This window comes from Nicotiana attenuata, unplaced genomic scaffold, assembly GCF_001879085.1.
Source record: "Nicotiana attenuata strain UT unplaced genomic scaffold, NIATTr2, whole genome shotgun sequence".
NCBI classification, from domain to species: domain Eukaryota; kingdom Viridiplantae; phylum Streptophyta; class Magnoliopsida; order Solanales; family Solanaceae; genus Nicotiana; species Nicotiana attenuata.
In genome coordinates this window covers 254,717-277,367 of record NW_017671031.1, presented here as the reverse complement: position 1 = coordinate 277,367, position 22,651 = coordinate 254,717, and the positions used below count along the sequence as shown (strand labels likewise).

General features: G+C 35.2%; 2 protein-coding genes and 1 pseudogene across 2 annotated transcripts; 1 reads left to right on the top strand and 2 right to left on the bottom strand.

Moving 5' to 3' along the window:
• Window positions 1-8,174: 8,174 nt before the first annotated feature.
• LOC109205388 (protein disulfide-isomerase 5-3-like) lies at window positions 8,175-17,327 on the top strand. The gene is made up of 15 exons (XM_019368099.1): window positions 8,175-8,530; window positions 9,878-9,968; window positions 10,248-10,342; window positions 10,793-10,850; window positions 10,989-11,173; window positions 11,289-11,346; window positions 13,604-13,644; window positions 13,773-13,847; window positions 14,447-14,503; window positions 15,188-15,254; window positions 15,496-15,642; window positions 16,026-16,250; window positions 16,600-16,749; window positions 16,842-16,919; window positions 17,068-17,327. The coding sequence occupies exons 1-15, from the start codon at window positions 8,490-8,492 to the stop codon at window positions 17,143-17,145; spliced, it is 1,446 nt and encodes a 481-aa protein (XP_019223644.1). The 5' UTR covers window positions 8,175-8,489; the 3' UTR covers window positions 17,146-17,327.
• Window positions 17,328-17,396: 69 nt separating this feature from the next.
• Window positions 17,397-18,528, bottom strand: LOC109205389 (early nodulin-like protein 1). Its single transcript, XM_019368100.1, has 2 exons — window positions 18,251-18,528; window positions 17,397-18,028 (listed from the first exon to the last, which is right to left on the bottom strand). Exons 1-2 carry the CDS (start codon window positions 18,444-18,446, stop codon window positions 17,577-17,579), a joined length of 648 nt encoding a protein of 215 aa, XP_019223645.1. The 5' UTR covers window positions 18,447-18,528; the 3' UTR covers window positions 17,397-17,576.
• Window positions 18,529-22,388: 3,860 nt separating this feature from the next.
• LOC109205385 lies at window positions 22,389-22,651 on the bottom strand (annotated as a pseudogene).

Sequence of the window (22,651 nt, the reverse complement as noted above, 5' to 3'; positions counted from 1 at the left end):
TATATATATAGCTTATACACTATATACTATATTATACTATATATATCGAATATACCTTGTATACTATGCACTTAGTATATATAATACACTATACTATATATATAGTATAGTGTATTATATAATACACTATACACTTAGTATACATAATACACTATACTATAAGCCTGACTGGTTGCTTCAGAATTTATGGGAGGATTTGCAAAGGCAATGGCTTACCGCAAAGTTCTTAGAGAAGAGCGAAAAAGGATATATATATATATATATATAGCTTATATACTATATACTATATTATACTATATATATCAAATATACCTTGTATACTATGCACTTAGTATATATAATACACTACTTCAGAATTTATGGGAGGATTTGCAAAGGCAATGGCTTACCGCAAAGTTCTTAGAGAAGAGCGAAAAAGGAAAGAAAGCTCGCGCATCTGAGAAGGGAGGATCCTTGCACACTGGAGATGCGATCAGCATAAGGACAATAAAAAAAAGGATGGTACGTAATTGCTTAATTTATTTTAATTTTCAAAGTATATCTATTCTGTTTATTAACTAAAATTTATGAGTTTTCAAGAAAAGAAGTTGGGGCGTCGTCCGATGAACCAAGATGAGCTATTCAAGGAGACTCGTATTGTAAAGAAGAAGAAAGAGAAGGATCAAGAAAGGTGGGTCGAGGGTCGAGCTTCGACTGTACATGTAAGTTTTCATTTTTCATTAAGTATTTTGATTTACTTTTATATAAATTTTGAAATACTAATTCAATGTAATTTTTCTTATAGGGTCGCTTCACAGCTGAATTGGAGGAATTCATACGCAGTCAGCCACCTAATGAGTCGGGCGAGCCAATCCAACCTTCGGACGAGGATGCTGAAAGAATGTGGACGGAGGCTGCTGGCGGTCCAAAATGGGGGAAGGTATACGGGCTTCCTACTAAGAAATTTCATCGCTATAAGTGTGGAATGCAAGGAATAGGGACTTCCTCGCAAGCCGAGCTACTTGATGGGGAGAGCCTCTCTGCTATGCGGGAGACTGTGACAAAGCTCACATCCGAGCTAGAAGCGGCCAAGGAAAGAGAAAAGCTTAGAGACGCTCAGTACATTGGCATGCAAGAGCAGATCAAATCTCTCCTAGCTTCTGGCAATATTCCGATTCCCCGGTCTCGTGAGTCATCGCCGGAGTCTCGCATTCCCCGTGCTCATTCCTCCTGTACTCCAAGTGCTCGTTCCTCCCGTCCTCCCCGTGATCGTTCTTCCCGTCTTCGACAAGTACACCCTTCTGGATACCGTCTTGCTGATGAAAGTTCATCAGACGGTGATGATAATGATGTACAAAACAATCCTTGACTTTTATACACTTTGAACTAGACAAATAGAATCGATTTTCGAATGGGCTTGTAATAACAGTTAACTTAGTTTGGTTAGCTTAATGTGTTAGTTCTATTGAACTTTATACTTTGTTGGTTTTAATGTTGTTGTTAATGTTGTTGTTGTGTTGTTGTTGTTGTTGTTGTGTTATTGTGTTGTTGTTGCTTGTCATAGGGATCTAGTATGCTGGCAGGTGGTGTAGCTGCCAAAACAGGCAGTTTCTGCCAAAATTATACCCAGAAAAGCGACCAACTTTGGTCGCTAGTTGGTCGCTTTTCTCTTTAAAAAATTAATTTTACCAAGGTTGGTCGCTAACTAACCCAGATTTCTCAAAAAGCGACCAACTTTGGTCGCTAGTCTACAAAAAAAAAAAATCTGGAAAATAGCGACCAACTCTGGTCGCTTATGTTTAAAAAATAATTAAATTCTTGAAATTAGTGACCAATGTTGGTCGCTTATGTTTAAAAAAAGTTTACAAAATTAAAAAAAATAGCGACCAACTTTGCTCTCTATTTTGCAGATTTTAAAATATAATATTTTCTTTACAGACCAAAGTTGGTCGCTTTATTTTGATTAATAATAAATAAATAAAGTAATTTAAGATTAGAGACCAACTTTGGTCGCTAAATTTATATTATTAAAATAATAAAGCGACCAAAGTTGGTCGGTATATTGTTTACCCGGAATATTTGGTAGCGACCAACCTTGGTCTCTAAGGTAAAGGGACCAGCAAAATATCGACCAGCCCTGTTTGGTCGCTTTTTGACCTGTAAGCGACCAACTTTGGTCGCTTTTTGTGGTCGCTTTTTTCCGGATTTCTAGTAGTGAATTAAAAGTGTTTTACTCAAAAATTGACTTTGAAGGAACAATTAAATTTATGTTTTAAGACCTCTAACAATCAGTTCGATTCAAAATTTGAACAAAGAAATTGATAATCGTAAATAACGAACTAAATAAAATGAAGGCAAAAGTAAAGAAAATCTTATTAGATGCAAGCCTCGATGAGTTGTATTGACAATGGCATTAACAATCTCGGAGATAATTGAACAAAGCTTGAAACAATGTAATGTAGGAAGAATACCGAAGAGCTTCTCTTGTATTCTTCTCTCTTTTTCGACGCCCCACTCTCGAGATAAAAAGGTGATACTTATAGTCGCGAGGGGGGAGTGGGGAGGGGGGAGGGGGGAGGGGCTGGCGTTTCGAGTTATAGTACGTCAAGGAGTTAGGTAGGGCGGAACGAGATTCTCGAAAGTGGTAACAAGTTTAACGTAACGTCTGATGACCACGATCTCAGGGTGTGGTTAACTCGTTCATTCTTCAGCCCTCTGATAACTATAGTTTTCGTACCCGGTAGTGGATCCATATTCCGCAGCTTTAGTTGTCACGTATCATTCTCTTAGTACGCCACGTGAAAAAGATAAATTTACCAATACAAAAAGCTCAAAGGCTTTAGCAGAACTAGCTAGTTGAAGGTATATATGTGTATGCATCATTGGATTTAGCTCTGAAAGTTTTTCAGAAAAACCACATAAATAGAATCTGCGAGTAGTGAAAAAAAAATAATCTGAATTTGGTCCCTAGCGCAAATAGATATAGATCCAGGACTCTTCACATTTTTTCTTGAGGGTGAACTAGAAAATTAAAGTTGGTAGCTTACGAAGAAAAGGAGAACGTATAGATCGACAAGAGATTAAATCACAGTGATCTCAATCCTAATTAGTAGTAGTAAGTGTAGACAATAAATTTGTGTCGAGAAAATAAAATCAAGACCGAAAAATATTGCAACAATCGTAGTATTTTATTTCGAATATTTTGAGTGTACAATCTTTATGAATCCTCTCATTCTTCTTTTCAACAGAAAATAAATTCAAGGGCCTTTGAGCTTGATCTTGAATATGTAGTTGTCGCTATAAACGATGATCTTGTTCTTGAGCTTTAGCTTGATTGCTTGAACTTGACCTTGATTTGTTCTTCGTTCTTGAGCTTGAACTTGATTTCTTCTTCGTTCTTGAGCTTGAACTTGATTTTTGTCTTTTCTGAGTTATGAAGACCCCTATTTATAGTTGTGGAAGGGAAGAGTTATGATAAGAACAAACTCTTTCCGACCAATCAAGTTGAAGTGTGACATAGCTGCATTTGATTGGCCAAAACATGTCACTTGCACACGTGGCGCGATTTAATTAGCCTTTCAGTGTGACTGGGCATGCCTTGTCATTTTGACACGTGGCATGATCCTATTGGCTCTTCCGCTTGACTTGGCGCGCCACATCATTTGACACGTGGCACCAAACTGGGCCTCTAGGAAGATGTCATCTTGGGCTTAATGAAGTGGGCTCATCACTTTAGCCCAATGGATTAAGACTTATTTATTTAATCCATTTATATTGAACTTAATTATATAATTAATTCAATTATATTAGCCCATAATATATACGTGGACTAATATATCTTGAATTTAAAATATAGTCTAAATTATTTTATGGATTTAATTTTAATAAAATTTATATATCCACAAATGCCCTCTACTTCACGACTTGACGGGTTTAAGCGTATCCAACTCCAAAAGGCGGGACTTGAAGTATTAGCAAAATATTTATCCTGTATGAATACTCCCGGAAACATATTCAAGTAATGTGAATTATGTTTGTATTTCACAATACATATTAATCACGTAGACTAGTGTAAGCATGTAGGCCAAGCTCTTTTATATGATTTGGAACTTTTCCTCACATTAGTACCTTATACCAAACATTTGTTCTCATGGAAAAGTAACACAGAGGAACCCACGTACACATAGCATACAAACATCATATTTGCATATTCCCATATGACTAGAAAATAGGAAATCGTGAGCTTCGGTTAACTTGGACTTACGAGAAATTTTATTTTGTATCTCACATGCAACATCATATTCATGTGAGGTTCTTTATTATTTGACATGTGGCCTCAAGGGGTTCCATTTATTTATTTTAAAAATAAAACTAAAAAAGGCAGTTTAAAGTTCCATGCTTTTTTTCCTATTTGATATCCTTAAACTAAGGACAAAAAGAAGTAATAAAATAATACTAATGAAAATGGCAATAAAATATTTTGTCTTTGAGAAGTTAATTGACGTGTCCAACAGAAGGTCGTATTTTCCCTCCCGATCGGCACATGAATTGTGTCGTTGAAGAAGAGAAGCAAATAAACTTTTTTTTCCTCAAATAATTAATATGGAGGACTCACATGCTGCCGATGTGTGCTGTCAGAATAGTTTTTCATACACCCTATTTAATAAGTCGATTACTTTTCTAAATCATCGATAATATTTTATCATAAATTTTGACATATTTAGTTATCATTTAACACAACAAAATAATTATTTTCCCGTGCTGTCAACGCCAGACGACTCACCCTCAAAGTAGAATAGAGTTGGTACAAGCTTGGAAAAACAAATCTCGTTTACTGTCTCTTGTATATGTACTCAGGCCATGAATTAGAAAAAATTTAGAATGATAGAATATGGCTTTTTCCTTTTATTTTTTTGAGTCCACTGATTCTGAGATTATTGTTATACAAAATTCTTCATGCCCAAAAAAAATAATTTATAATGTAGCATAATATTAGCTTCTGAAACATAAGTGTCGATCGGAAGGGAATCTGTATCACGTTAATTAGCTTCAAAAAGACAAAATATTTTATTACCATTTTTATTATTATTTTACTAATTCTTTTTGTCCTTAGTTTAAGGATATCAAATAGGAAAAGTATGGAACATTAAACTGCCTTTTTTAGTTTTATCTTTAAAGTAAATAAATGGGCCCCGCAAGTCCACTTGTCAAATAATAAAGAGCCTCATATAAGTATGATGTGGCATGTGAGACATAAAATAAAATTTCTCGTCCTATACTAGTTTCTGATTCCCGCTTGAACTCGAAGAAGCTAAGTAGTCATAAGATTAGAGACAACTAGGTAATTCCGTGAAATTACACCGCCGCCTTAGCGGTCCAAATTCTTTTCGGGAACTGATTCCGTGATTCCCACATTGACACTTTCACGTTTCAGCAGCCGTCTTTGACATCTATATAAACCCTATGTGCTCGTGTTTATTGAGCATCAGTTCGCAGTCTTCGCAAGCCACTTGAGTTTAGTTTTGTAGACTCGGAAGCATTAATGCGAAGGTAATTTCTTCTTCTTTTCTTGTGCTTTTCTTGTTTTCTTGTCTTTTTTTTTTTGTAGTTCAAGCGAGAAAGATATGTTCTTATTCAATATGATGATTCACGCATGAAGAAGGCGGTCTTAAAGTGTGAGGGGATGGGTACTCATCCCTGCCCAAATATCGGAGAGATTACTCACAATGTGCCCCTACTATCGGAGAGATTACTCTCAATGTGGCCCGACTATCGGAGAGCTTACTCTCAGTGTGGCCTGACTATATATTCTGTTTACCTATTTATGAAGGTTCTTTATCTTACGCACGTCGGTTTCTTACGAATGTTGATCGAATTAAGTAATTATAGAAGAAATTTTGACATAATTTGACTTTTTTTTGATAAAAGAAAAAATGGTAAAAATTAAATGGTATTGTTAAAGGGTTATGTTTCATATATTAATCGTCTAAACTAATCTATATAAGTTAAAGAGTACATGCATGAATCAACCTAAGAATCAAGTGGTATTCATACTTCCAAAACTTCGTTTGGGTTAATGGGTTCTGTGAAGTGTTGGGGGAAACCATTAGTATTATAATCTGGGTAAATCATGATCATTTGTTTATTACAAGTTGCTTGAAGTCCTTTGCGTAGTCGCACAGGTAATAAGGTTATATGTGTTGTAACTTGTAAATGCATTAGGTTTAGCTTATGTATTTAAATATGTTTTTGTAGCGTTGTATCTATTCATTCCATTCCACAATAAGTGATCAATTTGCCTTTTTATTTTGATCCAAAATAAGTGTACATTTATATAACCAAGAAAAAATTTAATTTATTTTTCAAAAATTACCCTTATGTACGCATCCCTAAAAAGACTTTTACTCATCACATTAACTATGTTACAACATTTAATTAAGGATAGTTTAATCACACTAATTATTTTTTTTAGAATTTAATATTTTTTTAATAGATATGCCCAAAACAAATTGATAACTTATAGTTGTCTACTCTATATAGCAATCAGAAAATGACCACTTAATGCCATCCAAACCGAAGGCAATGAACGTGATAAACGCGCATATTTAATAGTTTGGTCTCTTGAGATTTGTGGGGACCGAATTTACACACTTATAACCCGACCCGATGGAAATTGCGGGGCAGATAGTCCACTAATTAATAAGGGGTCGTTTGGTTTGTTGAATTAAGGATTATACTCCCGAGATAAATTGTAAGATTCTATACTAATTTTTAATTTGTAACTAATTTCGAGATTATTTATATTATACTCCCTGCGGTTCACAATAAGTGTCTAATTTGCTTTTTCATTTTGGTTCAAAATAAGTGTCCAGTTATGTAATCAAGAAAGAATTCAATTTGTTTTTACAAAATAACCCCTATGTACATATCCCTAAAAAGTTTTCTTACTCCTCACATTAAATGTTTAATTAGGGGCAGTTTAGTCACAGTAGGTATTTTTGTACAGAATTTAGTATTTTCTTAATGGGCGTGCTAAAAGCAAATTGGACACTTATTGTGAAACGAAGGGAGTAACTACTAGTATTAGTACCTGAACGATGCGCGAACAAAAATTATATTAAATTGTAATTTGAGTTATTTGGACTATGTGTAAATAACCTTAAAATTTAATTTTTTTTAGATAAAAATTATAGATATTCATTCTATATTAATTAAGAAGTATGCACTATTTCTCATATCTCGTAATGGATAACCTATTTTTCTTTATATTTGTATCAATCCGACCACTTGATATTAGGACTTGCATTTTGTTTCAATTTTATTGATTTCCATCATAAACTAATTTTGATTTGTCTCAATCCTTATTAGATTTATCTAAATATTTTTAGATTTATCATAAAAGTGCCAAGTGACTTTTTCTCAATATGCACTCGGCTTAGTATCAAGCTTGACTACCATCTTTTAATATAATATAGATAATATAACATACTCTAGGTAGAATAACAATCTCGGGATTAATTAAAAAATAAAATGATACATTATCCTTTTCCAATCTTTTCTCCCAATATATTTTACTAAGAAAGACAAAATTAAAACTAAAAAATTTTAATTTCACAACAACAATAACAATAAATTTAGTGAAATCCTACAAGTGGGGTGTTATGAGGGTAGAAAGGCTTTTTCGAAAGACCAATTTATCGAGTTTAAATGAAACATATTGTTTATAGTATATTTTGTATATCTGATTTTAATGTAATAAACTGAGAGCCCGTTTGGACATAAGAAATTTTTTCTTTTTTTCAAACATTTTTTTACTTTTTTTTGAAATTAGCCTTTGTTCATAAAATTTTTAATTTTCACTTGAAGATGCATTTTGGAAATTTTCGAAAATTCGAAAACTCTAAAAAACTGTTTTTCAAAATTTTTCACTCAAATCACTCACAAAACTTCAAGAACAACCCAAAATTATATTTATGTGCAAACATAATTCTAAAATTCAAATATCATTTTCACCTGAAATTTTTTTTCACCCATGTTTGGGAATTTTACAATTCTCATGTCCAAACGCCCACTAAACATCTGCCAATAAAAATATATCTACAAAGTTATTTTATAATTATTTGAATTATCATATTATAATTCATATTGCCCAACCAAACAAGCCCTAATAGTAATTTCGAGATCGAGCGAGTCACGAAATAAAAATAGCAACACACAACAGTGGTGGGGGTGACCGGTAGCCAGATTATAACCATCCCGCTTGAAACGCCTGCGGGGACTATACACACACACTCCCGCAGATACAGCTGAGTCCTCCCAATTCTCGAGAAATCGATTGTGGACGCCGACCACCGCATTCGCTTTCGTTTCTCCTCAAAACCCCATAGCTAAATCCAACATCTCTATCTTTTCTGTGTGTGTGCCTGTGGAGATTTTGCAGATCTGTTGATTGTTATATTAGGAGCATTAGCTTTGGCATTTTTGTCGGAGCTCTGCTTTGTTCAATTACCATGGTGTCCACGGCTAAGCTCAAATCTGTTGACTTTTACAGGTTTTTTTTCCTCTCTATTTTCATGTTCAATTAATTTGATTACCGGTGTGCTTTTCATATTTTTTCCAATTCCGATTTCAATCACATGCTGTAATCAAAGTCATTTTTAAACCGCGAAAAACAGTAAATTTGGTTGTAATGTTACTGCCAAATAGCGTACTAGTGTTAATTCTTCGTTTTAATGTTTTTGTAGTGAATTAATTGAAGTTACTGAAAATGGCTAGTGATTCAAATCTGATATAGTTGTTACCTTTAGAGATCAAATTGTCGGTCTTTTTGTATTTATGTCTGTCTAATTTTCTGTAACTTGATTTTTCAACAAAACTGCAGTTGCATTACCTATCAAGTTATTGTTTCATCACTGATCACACATGTATACACGATCTTGCATGTATGCGCTTAAACACCATCATCTATAGAATACTCCTGTCTTTCCTTGTTAAAGTAGAAATCTAGCTGTGTTCTCATTCTCCTTCTATGACCTGTAAATGTCTAGTAATTAGTTTGCTGTCGCTGCTCTTCATCTTTTTCTTGGAGGGATATTTTTGAGACAATAGTAGGATGAAATATATTTAGAAGAAGGGGAAGAAACATGTGGTAGTGCTTTCTTTCTAGCGGAAGGGAAAAAGGAAGATACAGAAATCTGGACTGAGTGCATAGTTTAACAGAATGTGCTCTCTATCTATCCAAAGGAAGGTTAACGTAGCACTTAAAGACAAAGCTTCTCCAGATAAAAGCTGTTTTTTCATAGATTTCTTTCTAATTCTAAGTTGATAGGCAAAGCCATAAGGAGTTCTCACTCTCTATCTTCCAAGTATTTATGTGATTATCAGGCGGGCTAGTGAGTAGAAATAGTGAATGTCATGTTGGTTGAATGGCTTTCAGAAACCAATGTTTGGTTGGAACAACAAAATGATGGGAAGATTGTGAGCTATATATATGTATTATATATACACACACACACACACATATATATATGTATGTATGTATATGGTTTCTCCTCTCCCAGCTATTGTGATTTTCTAGTTTTCATCTTCTGTTTAACTGTTGCCTAAAACAAAGTGGGGAAGGGCAGTAAGGCTGGAATGACAGTTTAATTGTAGCATCTTCTTGTCTCCAAAAGTGCATTTGTGGGAACATCTCTACTAACTAACCATTTCAATGGAGTGCATTACAATTCCAAGATGCACGACCATGGAAGTAATGAATTCTTTACTTTACCTTGGCTTAATGCAATTAGAAAATTTTGTGCGAGTGCGTCCTGAATTGGGTGAAATCTTGCATCAACAATCCTCAAAACTACTCCTTCAGAATGTTGTGTAAATTTATTTTAATTTTTTACTGCAGGAAAATTCCCCGAGATTTGACAGAGGCATCATTATCTGGTGCTGGATTGTCCATTGTAGCAGCGCTTTCCATGATGTTTCTCTTTGGAATGGTAGGAAGTCAAAATTATTTGCCTTCATGCTTAAAGAACAAGTGGTAGAAGATAGTGAATTAAGTGAAATTGTTGCACCACCAATTTCTACTAGCTTTACAGTAGATACGTTTTCCTAAATTGCTGGTACAATTGTATCTTAATACTGGTGTTGTTTTCCTTGTTTTATTGCATTTGCTTTCAAGTTCATATTATCAGAAGCAATGATCATCAATGTTTGTATATTTGTCAGTTATCTTGTAGCTCACATTTTAATTCAATCGTGTTTATAACTTGTAGGAACTAAATAACTATTTGACAGTGACCACCACTACATCCGTTGTTGTTGATAAGAGTTCTGATGCGGAATTCTTACGAATTGATTTTAATATGAGGTATGATTCTGACACATCTTGAAAAAATATTCAGTAGCCCCTTTTTCCTTTTTCTTCTACTAAATGCATGACATATAGATATTATCCATTTCTGAAGTGGAGGCGTTTTTGTTTAACATTCTTCTACTCTCAACTTTTTGTTGACACAAATGATGACGCTACATGTGAAAAAAAGTAAACTGGGTCATACCAACAAGTTGATTACATATTAATGAATGTGTGGCTGGATTAATTATGTCAGTACTAATACAACACTTTTGGGGGTCTTCTCTTGCAGGAGTAAACTATATTGCTAGTTGTTTGTTTCTGTTCAGATGTTTCAAAATGCTTACAATGTCCTCATGTTTTCAGTTGATTTTCAAGTCATGCATTCTCTTCTATTATGCAATATTACTAAGCAAACCATTTCTGTAAGTTTATCCATAACACTTTGCGAAACTTGTCTTGCAGTTTTCCGGCACTGTCTTGTGAATTTGCATCAGTGGATGTGAGTGACGTCTTAGGAACAGTAAGTTTCAACTCACTTCTTATGGACTTCATAATCTGAAAGAGAAAATGCTTTATTGAAACATCATGCAGTTTGATGTAGTTAGCCTTTAGCTTTTTGTTTATTCGTGATTAACAGATTTGTATATATTAATCTCAGAATAGGCTGAACATAACCAAAACAGTACGCAAGCATTCCATTGATAAAAACTTGAGACCTACTGGCTCTGAGTTTCATTCGGGATCAACTGCAAGAGAAATCAAACATGATGAGGAAGATGACGAGGAATATGGTGAAGGAGCTGTTTCCCTAAATGGACACAGTTTTGATAGAGTTTCTCACCAGTGAGTTATTAGCTATGCACTTAGTCATCTGTTTTATTTTTGTGATGAAATCTTAGTCATCTGTTTTAACTTCATTAATGTTCATCTCTTTATTTTATTGTCACTCTCTTTACAGGTTCCCAATTTTGGTTGTAAATTTCTTTGCTCCTTGGTGCTATTGGAGCAACAGACTGGTATTTATCTATTTCAACCGAACTGCTACTTTCTTCTCTTTTTGTTTCTGGTTAGGTTAAACAGAAAGTTGTAGATTTATATGACTTGCTTTAATGCCAAGAGGTGTGGATTTGCTGTCTGAGAGTGGGTTATTGATGTCCTGTCTTTCTCATAATGATCTGGGGAACGGTCTAATTTCAGGATTTTGTTTATGAATATGCACTTATTAGTACCTGTACGCTTGTTTTTATGCAGCTAAGAATTGGATAGAGGGAAAAGATAGCATACTATTCATATAAAAATGAAAACCAGATTACTTAATTAAATTGGAAGAAGAAGAAGATAAGAATTATACACTAGCTCAAGTGCTCAACTAGTGTATAGTTTAAAGGTCTTAGGTTTGGCAGTTATTTAGACAGGAGAGCACTCAAGCAATGTGTTTGTAGCTTATATAAAGAATTCTAATTTTATGAATTTTAAGTCCTATATTTATCCCAGAAAAAAATTGACTCTGCAAAGCTAAAACCTCCTCATAAATGGTAACGACTCTAGGGAACGACCAGAAGTGTCTGGAATCCTCTGTCAACCGGGGTCAATTCGATCATGTAAGAAAAAAAGGCATCTTTTTATGCAGCAGATGCCTAATATTTGGGAGGAATCGGACTATAGACCATCTTTTCATTCATTGCAAGGTGACATCAAAAGTTAGGCAGCCCGGTGCACTAAGCTCCCGCTATGCGCGGGGTCCGGGGAAGGACTACCATAAGTGTCTATTGTACGTAGCCTTACCCTGCATTTCGGGAAGAGGCTGTTTCCATGACTCGAACCCGTGACGTCAAAGCTATGGGACATTTTTCTGAACTTAGCGGATCTGAAACGAGTTATGCCAAGAAACACCTTACAATTATTACACTGCTGGAACTGGGGCTGGAGCACTAGTAAAGAAAGGAAACATAGATGTTTTCAAGATAAACTTAACTCAATTCAACCGATCATGTTTAACTGTATACATTTGTTTTCTTTTTGGTGTAAGGAGGAATTTGTAAATGAATCAGAATCAATACTTAGCCTCTTGGAATCCCTATAAGGTTGGAAAGCGATTCTTCTTTTGGTTTTTGCTCACCTGCAAATACTTCAACACTTCCTTAATGCTGCTTTTATATGCTATTACCTCTCTCTAAGAAAAAAAATTCCTCAAGTACTGAATATGGATGGTATTTTTCATTAGCTGAAAAATAGATCTGCTGAACACCTAGGCAGCTTTCCAAATAGAACAAAACTAAACCTGCTATATGCGTGCGCAATTTTCTAGCTTGGTCTTTCCCTGAGGATACATGGCATGATTAGTTTTTGCTTGAGGCTGGACTGACTGATGGCCATAAACTCAGGTTTGAACTTTTTGGATCGTTTGCTCGATCAGACATTATTTTGGGGGTCAAGTAAAAAGAACCATGAAAGCAGAATTTGTCTAAATTTGAGTAATGTTACTGGATTAATTAGCTTAACGTGCACTCCAGTGAATTCCATGTTGTTTTCGGCATTTTGGATCTAACATTATGGCCAAAACCTTTTCAATTATAGGTTTTGGATTGTAGCTGTAATCTGCTTGTATGGACCAAAAGTCTTTCTTTAGTTGCCTCTTCTAGTGCAAAAATGAGGCAGTCGTGCTTTTAAGATCTCTTGTTGTGGTTAGATGGTGTCTTTTTGGGGCTTATCGCCAGCAGCACACCAAGCAAAGTGAGTCTAACGGATTATTGTTGTTCTCCATTTTGCTTATTTTAGTTTGGGAGAAACAAGCTCATGGAAAGTATAATATGACTGAATCAAGACCTTTTTACACCATAGAAATGTCGCTCTGATTTCATTCTCTAGTGGTTTTCCTTTATGCCATTATATCTATGTTCAGTATGCAGAGGATTATGATGTTTCTTATGAGAGATCAAACCTGCCATTTATCAAGAGCAATTGGAAGATTAGGTATAGAAGTGTCCTTTTTTGTGTCTGCAGTTGTAAATCTTGGCTTCTAGACTAGGATGTTTCACGCATTTCGTGTATTTTTACTTTATGTCCTTGTGAAAATAATACATTCACGCAGTAAGGTAGTTCACCTGTGTGCTCTCTGCTCTATGCCTGTCTATTTCCAGCTTAAATAATCAGACAATTTTCTATAGAACAGGTTGTGGCTATCCTCTGGTTAAACTAAGAAAGGTTAACCTGTTCATTTTAGAATAGCTAATGTTCTCTCTTTTTCTGAAAAAAATTTCTTGTTTGTCTCAGAAACCTTCATGGGAGAAAGCAGCCAATATCATACGAGAGAGGTCCACTTTGTTGCCCATATACTTTTCAAAAATAGTATATGCTGAACTCCTTCTCATGTCTGAAATGGAGCTTCGAACAATCCCCATGCTGATATGCTAACTCTAAGTTCAATCTTGCACTTTTTCAGATATGACCGTGAAACAGATGGGCGTATTCTTGTGGCAAAAGTTGATTGCACTGAAGAAGTGGATTTGTGTAGAAGGTATTATTTGAGTGAACAATTTAGAGATTGTTGCTGTGCCTGTCCGGTAAAACCTACATTTGACCAAAAAATTATAACTTTGCTATACTTGTCTTTGTTTTTATATTCAAGAAAAGACAGTTAATCTATTGTTTCCTCACAATTTCAAAGATGGAAAAAAGTAGGCTCTACATGGCTGATTTTGTCGAGGACCTAACTGAGCTTCAGTTCTTTGAGTACAAATGTCTGGTAGATTTGCAAACCATGAGAGGTTCAGTTAGTTTAGGGGAGTAGTAATTTTACCTCGTCTATCACAGATCTAATGCTGAAGTTACTTCTGCCTTCAATCCAGTTTCTCAAATTCTGCAGTATTGATTGGTTGGGTCATGAGTCCATGATGGTGAACTTGGAAAAAATTGATATCACCTGAATAAAGGAGGAGATTTGGTTGGACATTTCATACTTTATGCTTTAATAAGAGGAAGGCCTTGTGTTGCCTAAATAGTTTGGATGGAAGTGCTTAGAGTTGCCCTTAACTAACGTTTCTTTCGTTTATGATTTTCTAGCATGATTTCATTTTTATCCTTTTGCCTTACAATCATCTAATAATAAATGTTCAGGAATCACATACAAGGGTATCCTTCCATTCGCATCTTCAGAAAAGGATCTGATCTTAGGTAAATCATTAACTTATCTTTAGCCAATTATGAACTTGCACCACTACTATCTAACTTTTTAAATTTTATATAGTATGTTTAATGTCCTTCATACTTTATTAGTTTGATTGTGATTCCAAATCCTCTCAAATTCAAAAAGAAAAACAAAATTCCTTGTTAGGCGCTTTCATTATGTTGTAAAATTTAGGCCATTATTGTGTGACAGTTGCATATGTGTATCAACGTTAAAGTGTTAGATTGTGCTAGCACGCTAAAAGATGCACTTTTCCAGTTATTTTGTTTGATCCCTTTACGTACGTTTGAGAACCTTATCATTGCTACGCTCGGCCGTGGAAAGTGTACTGAAATTCCTCTTCTTCATCATTCTATCTTCTGCCTTTGTTTTGAATCTTTATTTGCTTCCACTTTTCATGCTGAAATTTTAAGCATAGTAACGCTGCTGAAGTTGCTATCAGCATTCTGCTTTCTGAATAATTAGAGCTGCATTACGTGTCTGGATAGTGGAGGTAAAAAAGGAAAGTCATTTTGTTGCCAATTGGTAAATGTTTGTTAACTTTCTTGAGTTAAGTTTGATACAATATGTACTTGGAAGTGTAGTGAATTCAGGGTTTTTAGCCTAAATCTCATTTGCATGGTTCTTTGGTTCTTATAATGTATTTATTGTTAAGTGTGTTTGCCATGCAGAGAGGACCATGGACACCATGATCATGAGTCGTACTATGGCGATCGTGATACAGATAGCCTAGTCAAGGTGAGGACATAGTTGGGCTTGGATAAGGAAAAGAAGAAAGCATGAAAAAAAGAAATTTTAAGGATGGTTAAGATTGAGGAAAGAAAATAGAGCTGGTCCGCACTTCTTTCTTACAATCACTGGGCATAACCTTTTGAACTAATTTTTCACAGTGCCCTGCCATGGGGCAGTTGTGTGGCATTAGATGTTATTGGATCGTTGCTTTCATGCTGTTGAGATGACTGGGATTTATCTTCTGCAGATGATGGAAGATTTGATTGCACCTATCAAGTTGGAGTCTCAAATGATTACTTCTGATAATACGTCTACCAAGCTGGCAACTGACTTGAAAAGACCTGCTCCTGTAACTGGAGGATGCAGAATAGAAGGTTTTGTACGTGTTAAGAAGGTATACAAATTATTAATTGGAGCCCGTAAAGAATAGGTGGACATTTCTTTGTTAAAAAAATTTATTCTGGTGTGCTAATACGGAGAAAAGAACATGATGAGGCAGTCAACCTAGGCGGAAACCCTTGTTGAGCATCAAATCTACTTTTATTCTTCGGATCATTGCATCCCTGAATCCCCCCCTCTCTCTCCAAGCTGCAAGCAGACAAAAAACATGAGGAAGATGGTGGAGATAAAGAGAAATATGATGTGTTGTTTAATACTTAATTAATTTGAATTTTCTCTCAGGCATTAAGATTGCGGAGAAGCTCATCCACTATTTTCTTGCTAATTTTAAAATTTCCCAAAAAACTAATATATCAGTTTATGTTACGTAATGTTTAGGTTCCTGGCAACCTTGTCATATCAGCTCGTTCAGCAGCTCATTCATTTGATGCTTCTCAGATGAACATGTCACATGTAATTTCCCGCTTTTCGTTTGGTAAGACAATAACTCCAAAGGTTATGAGTGATATCAAGAGACTGCTGCCACATTTGGGTCAAAGCCACGAACGGTTGAATGGAAACTCATATATTACTAATCCAAGAGATTCTACAGAAAATGTTACTGTAAGCTTCCTACCCGCGTATAGCATCTCTTATTTTATTTAAATGTGACCACACCTTTTTGTGGAAGCAACTTCTACATGAATGATTGCAAACCTTCAGAAATTAAAACCATAATGGTGACAATGCCTTCATAGTTTATTTAGAATGTTACATTCTGCTGCTTTTACTGGCTCCAGTCTATAAAATCTTCCAAAAAGTACGAAGAAATCCTCAGTTACTGCTTGGTCCTTTTTCCACTAAGTTTTTGGGTGCTCCTCTATTATATTTACTCATCTGGTGTGATCATAAAGAGTTACAAGGTGGCGGAAAACCTAGCTTACCTTTTATTTTCTTGACCTGTAATTTGCAGATTGAACATTTTATTCAAGTCGTGAAAACAGAGGTGATGACAAGATCTTATAAATTAGTTGAGGAATATGAGTACACAGCGCATAGTAGTTTGGTTCATAGTCTTCATATACCTGAAGCGAAGTTTCATTATGAGCTATCCCCTATGCAGGTTTGCATCAATGCTTTTCACGATTATGTGGTAGACCTTCATACATTTGTTATTTTGGTTTCTCATCCTCAATATCTGTCCTCTGCTATCAGGTCTTAATTACAGAAGAATCCAAGTCCTTTTCGCACTTCATTACAAATGTCTGTGCTATAATTGGTGGTGTTTTTACGGTCAGTTCTCAAAACTGCCTTTCCCCTTCCCTCCCACCTTCATTCCTTCACCCGCCCCCACTCAATCACGAACAATTTTTTTTGGGCTTTTGATTTATGTTATCTTTTATCAAAATTCCCCTATATTCGTTCTTTTTGGCTGTTACAGGTTGCCGGCATATTGGACTCTATTCTGCACAACACAATGAGAATGGTGAAAAAAGTTGAGCTAGGAAAGAATTTTTGAAGTCGGTGTAGACTGATGATATAAATTTATTTTCTACATTTAAGCTGGATATACTCTTTTAAGTTATACTATATATATTTTTTCTCTTGAAAACATTTTGCTTGCCGCAAGAGTTTTGGTGGTGTGCATGATGGGATATTATAGTTAAATGTGTAGCAATAAGGAGGACTCTCTTCTATGTCCACACAAATGAAAGCTGTTTATTTCGCTTTGTACACTCGTATTAATATTTATGAATCACCAACGCAAACTTTACACAACATTCAGATTATTTATTCTCATCATCGAACCAATACAAACCAATCTACCCTTTTACTCCCAGCTACATTCACTGGGAGCAAAGTGGCAAAAAACCATGAAATTTGAAACCCAAAGAAAAGAACAACAATCAAATAATAAAAATAAAATCAAACAAGTTCATCAACTGTTCATCAGAATCCTAGGAGGAATGAAGAACAAATAAAAGCTGCAGTGGAGCCTATAAAGCTCATGACGATTGCAGAAGCGCCATTCTTTGGAGGAGACGATTCTTGAGAAGGTGCAGCAGTTGGGTTGATCTCTACTGAGCCTGTAGGTGGTGACGGGGCCTCTTCACCGGACGGGGCTGGAGACGGGGGAACATCATCTGCTGAAGGGGAAGGTGGAGGAGATGCTGCTGTTTGGTTGCGGTTGCTTCTATCTGCCATAACCACAGCATGCAGCTTTTCATTCTTGACACAGTTGTCATGAACCCCACTAATGAAGTAGAATGGTCCAGAGTGGTTAAACTTGACCACACTGTGTCCATCGTTATACTTATCAATTGGAGAAGCTGTGTTGCAATTATCATAGTCTGCCTTGTTTACAAGAAGCACTGAGTCTTTATCAGCAGGGTAGTTAAAAGCTGCCAAGGCAAAATGAGAAATGATATCAGAAACAAACTTGTGCATGACAAAGCTGAATCCAGGACCTAGCGTTGGTGGATTTTGAATAATTGTGGTCTTATTATATGTGTGAATTTTTAGTCTTTTTTGTATATGTATGCACAATTTTGAGTCGAAAGTAATGAGTTAAGTTGAATTTATCCACCTATGAGCCCCCCCCCCCAAAAAAAAAAAAAACTTACATAAACTGTCACCAATTTGGAATCGACTCCTCTCGGCCCACTGGTTGTAACTATTGGGATCTGAAGGGACACTCCAATCTCCAGAACCTCCAACTTTGAACTCGAAAGAATTGGCATTTTGGAACATAATCAAAAGACTGAGCAAGCCCAAAACATTAAAGACTTTTTTACTTGATATTGAACTTGTTTGAGCCATTGGGAAAATGAGGAATACAAGATATTAAATCCTTGTTTGGATGTATTGAAAAACTATTTGGGTGATGAGAATGGAGAATGATAATGAAGGATATTTGTAGGTGCTGATTGCCATGAACTTTACAAGCTGTGGCAGTGAAGCTTTAGCTTCTTTTTGTTATTCTTCACCTTTAGATTTCTTAACGACTATTGCAAAGCATAAAGCCAAGAGAGGAACTTGTTTTTGAGCACTTTTTAGTTACTTATTCTGGATTTATACTTTACTTGAAAATTATCAAGAATTTTCATGTCTTGTGGGTTGGGTTGTGGAATCTAGAATTTCCAAAGTGTAACATTATTCGTTTATATAAAATAGTACTACTAATTTCGGCCTTTAGGTAAAGAGGAGTCTAGGTAGTAATAATACTAATAATGTTGAGTGACAAATATTTTTGCCATAGAGTGAGGAGCTCTCAAACAGAAGTTACTACATATGGTGATTATAGTCAAGTTTGGTTCATCCTATTCTGTATGGAATAATAGTTTAACTGGTTTGCAATTAGATTAATTTTTTTTTCTTTCTTAACTTTTGAATTTATATCATTCGCAGTGCAAGCAGGGCATTAAACTCATCCTGAAGGCCTTCAACAATGAATTAGTGATGCGATTATATTTTAAATGAAGTAATATAAATTATAAAGTATGCTAAATCGTTAATAAGCGAAAATTTTAATATAGAGCGCCAAATGGTTCCAAACACTTGACTATCTCATCCAAAATAAACTCGATCTTGATAGCTTCATTCCTCAAAATATTACTTAATTACTATATGCTTTTTGGTGATAGCCTTGAGAATATTTACAAGGAAAGATAAGAATGAGCCCACCTTTATTCATCTTTGAGCTATCCTTGTTTTAATATTTATTTTTATTTTTATTTCAAATATATAATTATTTTTTCTTCACTAATCTTATAATGGAAGATTTTACGCCTTCGATGAAAATTTTCTAATTCTAGTCTTTAATCAGATAAAGGAACTAATTTCTCAACGATGGAAAAGAAACGGAATACTCTACTATCGCCTTTTTAGTCATGTTAATTAAGTGATAGAACGACCATTAAAATTTAAGTCAGATAAAAAAAAAAAAGGAGTAAAAGCCAAAATGAGAAGAAAACCAAAGAAACACATGAGTCTACACCAGCACAAAGTTTCATTTTCACAAGAACAGTAAGACAAAATATAGTCCAAATAAAAGGAAGGTTCTTTCACTTTGAGTTGTGGATCCGGTTGACTAGTACCTTAAATTGACCCAAAACACTAGCGATATCATACCAAAAATATCATAAACCATTTCAAATCCGTGCCCCGGCAAATTGACCAACTGATAATAGGCTAAGTTTAGGTGATTTGGCGATTGTTTATGCTCCCGCTAGATTATATTTCAATGTCATAATATGGTTAAATGATGAAAAATGGGCTCTAATTGTGAATTTTACACATTGCAGGATGGTAAGCTTAGATGATGCCTTAAAGTGGTGATTGAAGCTACATTGGAGCAACAAAGACCCCTTGGAGCTGTGTGCGCGCAAAGACTAGACAAAGAATTGAAGAAAAATGGCCTGAACTAGCGCGAGGTCTAGCGCGTTCGCGCTAGTCCAGGAGCGGGAGGCAGAATGACAGGAAACTAGCGAGAACTTTAGCGCGAACATTAGCGCGTTCGCGCTAGTCCCAGTTCCGGAAAAGGTCTGTTAGGGGCAAAATTGGAAACCTGGAGGAAAATTCACTTAACCTATATAAAGTCAAGCTCGCCCAAGGAGTAAAATATGAAGGTTTTCATTGTTTAGTGCAAGAAACATAGAAGAGGACGTGGTTGAGAGGAAAACACAAGCACAGAGCCGCCGTGGAGGCCGGGTTTCATCTTTTCTTCCACCAACTTAGTCTTTTTATGTTTCTTTGTATGATTTGTTGTTTTGCTACCATGTCTATGTGGAGCTAAACTTCACGTTCTAGGGTTATGTTCTTTCATGACTATTGTTATTCGGATATTGATTTTGATTTCTTAGTTTACCATATTGGTTTATTTATTTAATTTTGCACTTAATTATTTGATTGCTTGATCACCAATTGAATACTATCTAGGAATCTAGAGTTGAACTTGAAAGTGGGAATTCTAGATTGCATATAGGATTGAGTAGAGCAAGTTCTTGAACCTGGGCATCGGGGAACGAATTCGCAATTAGGATAGACATATACCTAATTGCCTTGCTTGGTTGAAATACAGGAATTATAAATGCGTTCTTGTTGATTCTAACTCCATAGACATATAGGCGTTAGGTTAGCTTGAATAGGCGAGTAAGAACTCGACAGATTCTTATGAGCAATATTAACCCTGTCAACCAATAAACTCGATAAATTATTTAGTCAATTCAATTGAAGAATACAATAGGAATGTTAGATAGCCCATAACCCTAGATCGTTTTCATTACATTGATATCATAAAAATCTGCTCTTTCTCTATTCAAAGTTCATTATTTATATTTCTTTATTTTAATTAGTTTAGAATCAAATATTTCTAGGTTTAATTCTTGTTTAGATAATTAGGATAGTCTAATTTAGTTAACAGTTAATCACAAGTCCTCGTGGGTTCGACATCCGACTTTTAGTCACTTTATTACTTGACGACCGCGTATACTTGCGTGTGCGTTTGGCTGCAACAAGTCACCACCTGGCCCTGGGCCTGGCCATAAAGTTGAATCAACTCTTGACTTGATTTCGTTTTGGGTGGCAAAATGGTTAAAAGAAAATAGTTAACCACCCATATTATCCACTAGAAAATGGGTTGGATAATGAACTTTTTAAAAACGGATCAAATATGGATAAGAACCATATTATCTATTTTCTAAATGGATAACTAAAGAGTTTAACTTTTACATTTGTAAAGCCTCAAATTGAGGGTTCCTCCAAGTTTGGGAAACTAAGAATTCTCCAAAAAATGATCTTATTCAAGAAGTCATGGATAATATGGTTATCCATATTATCCGCCGGTTAACCCGTTTTCTATCCGTATTAACTATCTATTGGGTCGGATAATTTATCCATTTTTTCATTACCCGTTTTTCAACCCTAACCATATCCAACCTGACCCGCCCGTTTACCACTCCTAGTTTAAAGTAGAAAATTTTTCATAAAGCACTATCTTTTAGTGATAAATTAGCTATCTATTAATACCATTTGCTATATTACGGATTGTAGATACGTTTTCTATTTTTATAAGATGTATTAGATGTATTTAAGCTACTGTATTCATGAATACAATAGCAAAAATAGGCGTGAATCAGGGAAGTCCAGCTAATCAGTTGTTGTATTCGAGTGTATTCGACTGTATTCATGGCGTGAAACATGGGATTGCAGCTGGACAGATTACTCTATTCGACTGTATTCACGGCGTGAAACAGGGGATTACACTGTTTTTAAATGGAAAGTGTATCAATTAACATAATAGACTCCTAATATAACTCAACAAACTCAATTATAACACACAAAATTTGTATTTCCGGTTATAAAAAAGATTCTCAACTGAAAAATACCCCAAAAATATAGCAATCTTCAGAGAAATTATATATTACATATGAATACATAAATTATATTAATTAAAAAAATATATGAATACATTCATGGCATATAGCGAGACAGTGAATACAATGAAATACATAGAATACATCGGGATACATTGAAATACAATGAAAAAAAGATAGTGAATACAATGAAATACACGGAATACATCGAGATACATTGAATTACAATGAAAAAAAAGACAATGAATGCAATGAAATACATGAAAATACAGCGTGATACGTTAAAAATACATTGAAATATATTAACAAAAAATCAAGTTGCTCATCCCCAAACTCCGTCGTCTTTGTTCAAGAACAAATCCTAATTTCCGCCTTGTAGCCAATTAGTCCTTCCATCTTCAAAGATCTTGCACGCTCAAACCTGGAGGAAGTGACTGCTTCAACTTGTCGGCCTTCTCAAAGTCGGACACACAGAGTGTGTAGAGGTACTTGGAACAACGAACCTTGAATTTGACCATATCCTTATTCTTCTTGATCTTGACGGATCGTGCATCCTTCCTTCTTGCTGTGAGAAGGAAATCCTTGATTTCGTGGATTTGCTTCGGCATGATTGGGTCTTCGGGTTAGGGTTTGTTGTTGCTGTGCTGCTGG

Bases quoted from the DNA above. Each gene is read 5' to 3' on its own strand.
- LOC109205388 (XM_019368099.1), top strand. From the start codon at position 8,490: ATGGTGTCCACGGCTAAGCTCAAATCTGTTGACTTTTACAG. The intron at 8,531-9,877 runs GTTTTTTTTCCT...TTTTTACTGCAG, and splicing joins AAATCTGTTGACTTTTACAG to GAAAATTCCCCGAGATTTGA. The intron at 16,251-16,599 runs GTAAGCTTCCTA...TGTAATTTGCAG, and splicing joins ATTCTACAGAAAATGTTACT to ATTGAACATTTTATTCAAGT.
- LOC109205389 (XM_019368100.1), bottom strand. From the start codon at position 18,446: ATGGCTCAAACAAGTTCAATATCAAGTAAAAAAGTCTTTAATGTTTTG. The intron at 18,029-18,250 runs GTAAGTTTTTTT...TTGCCTTGGCAG, and splicing joins CCAAATTGGTGACAGTTTAT to CTTTTAACTACCCTGCTGAT.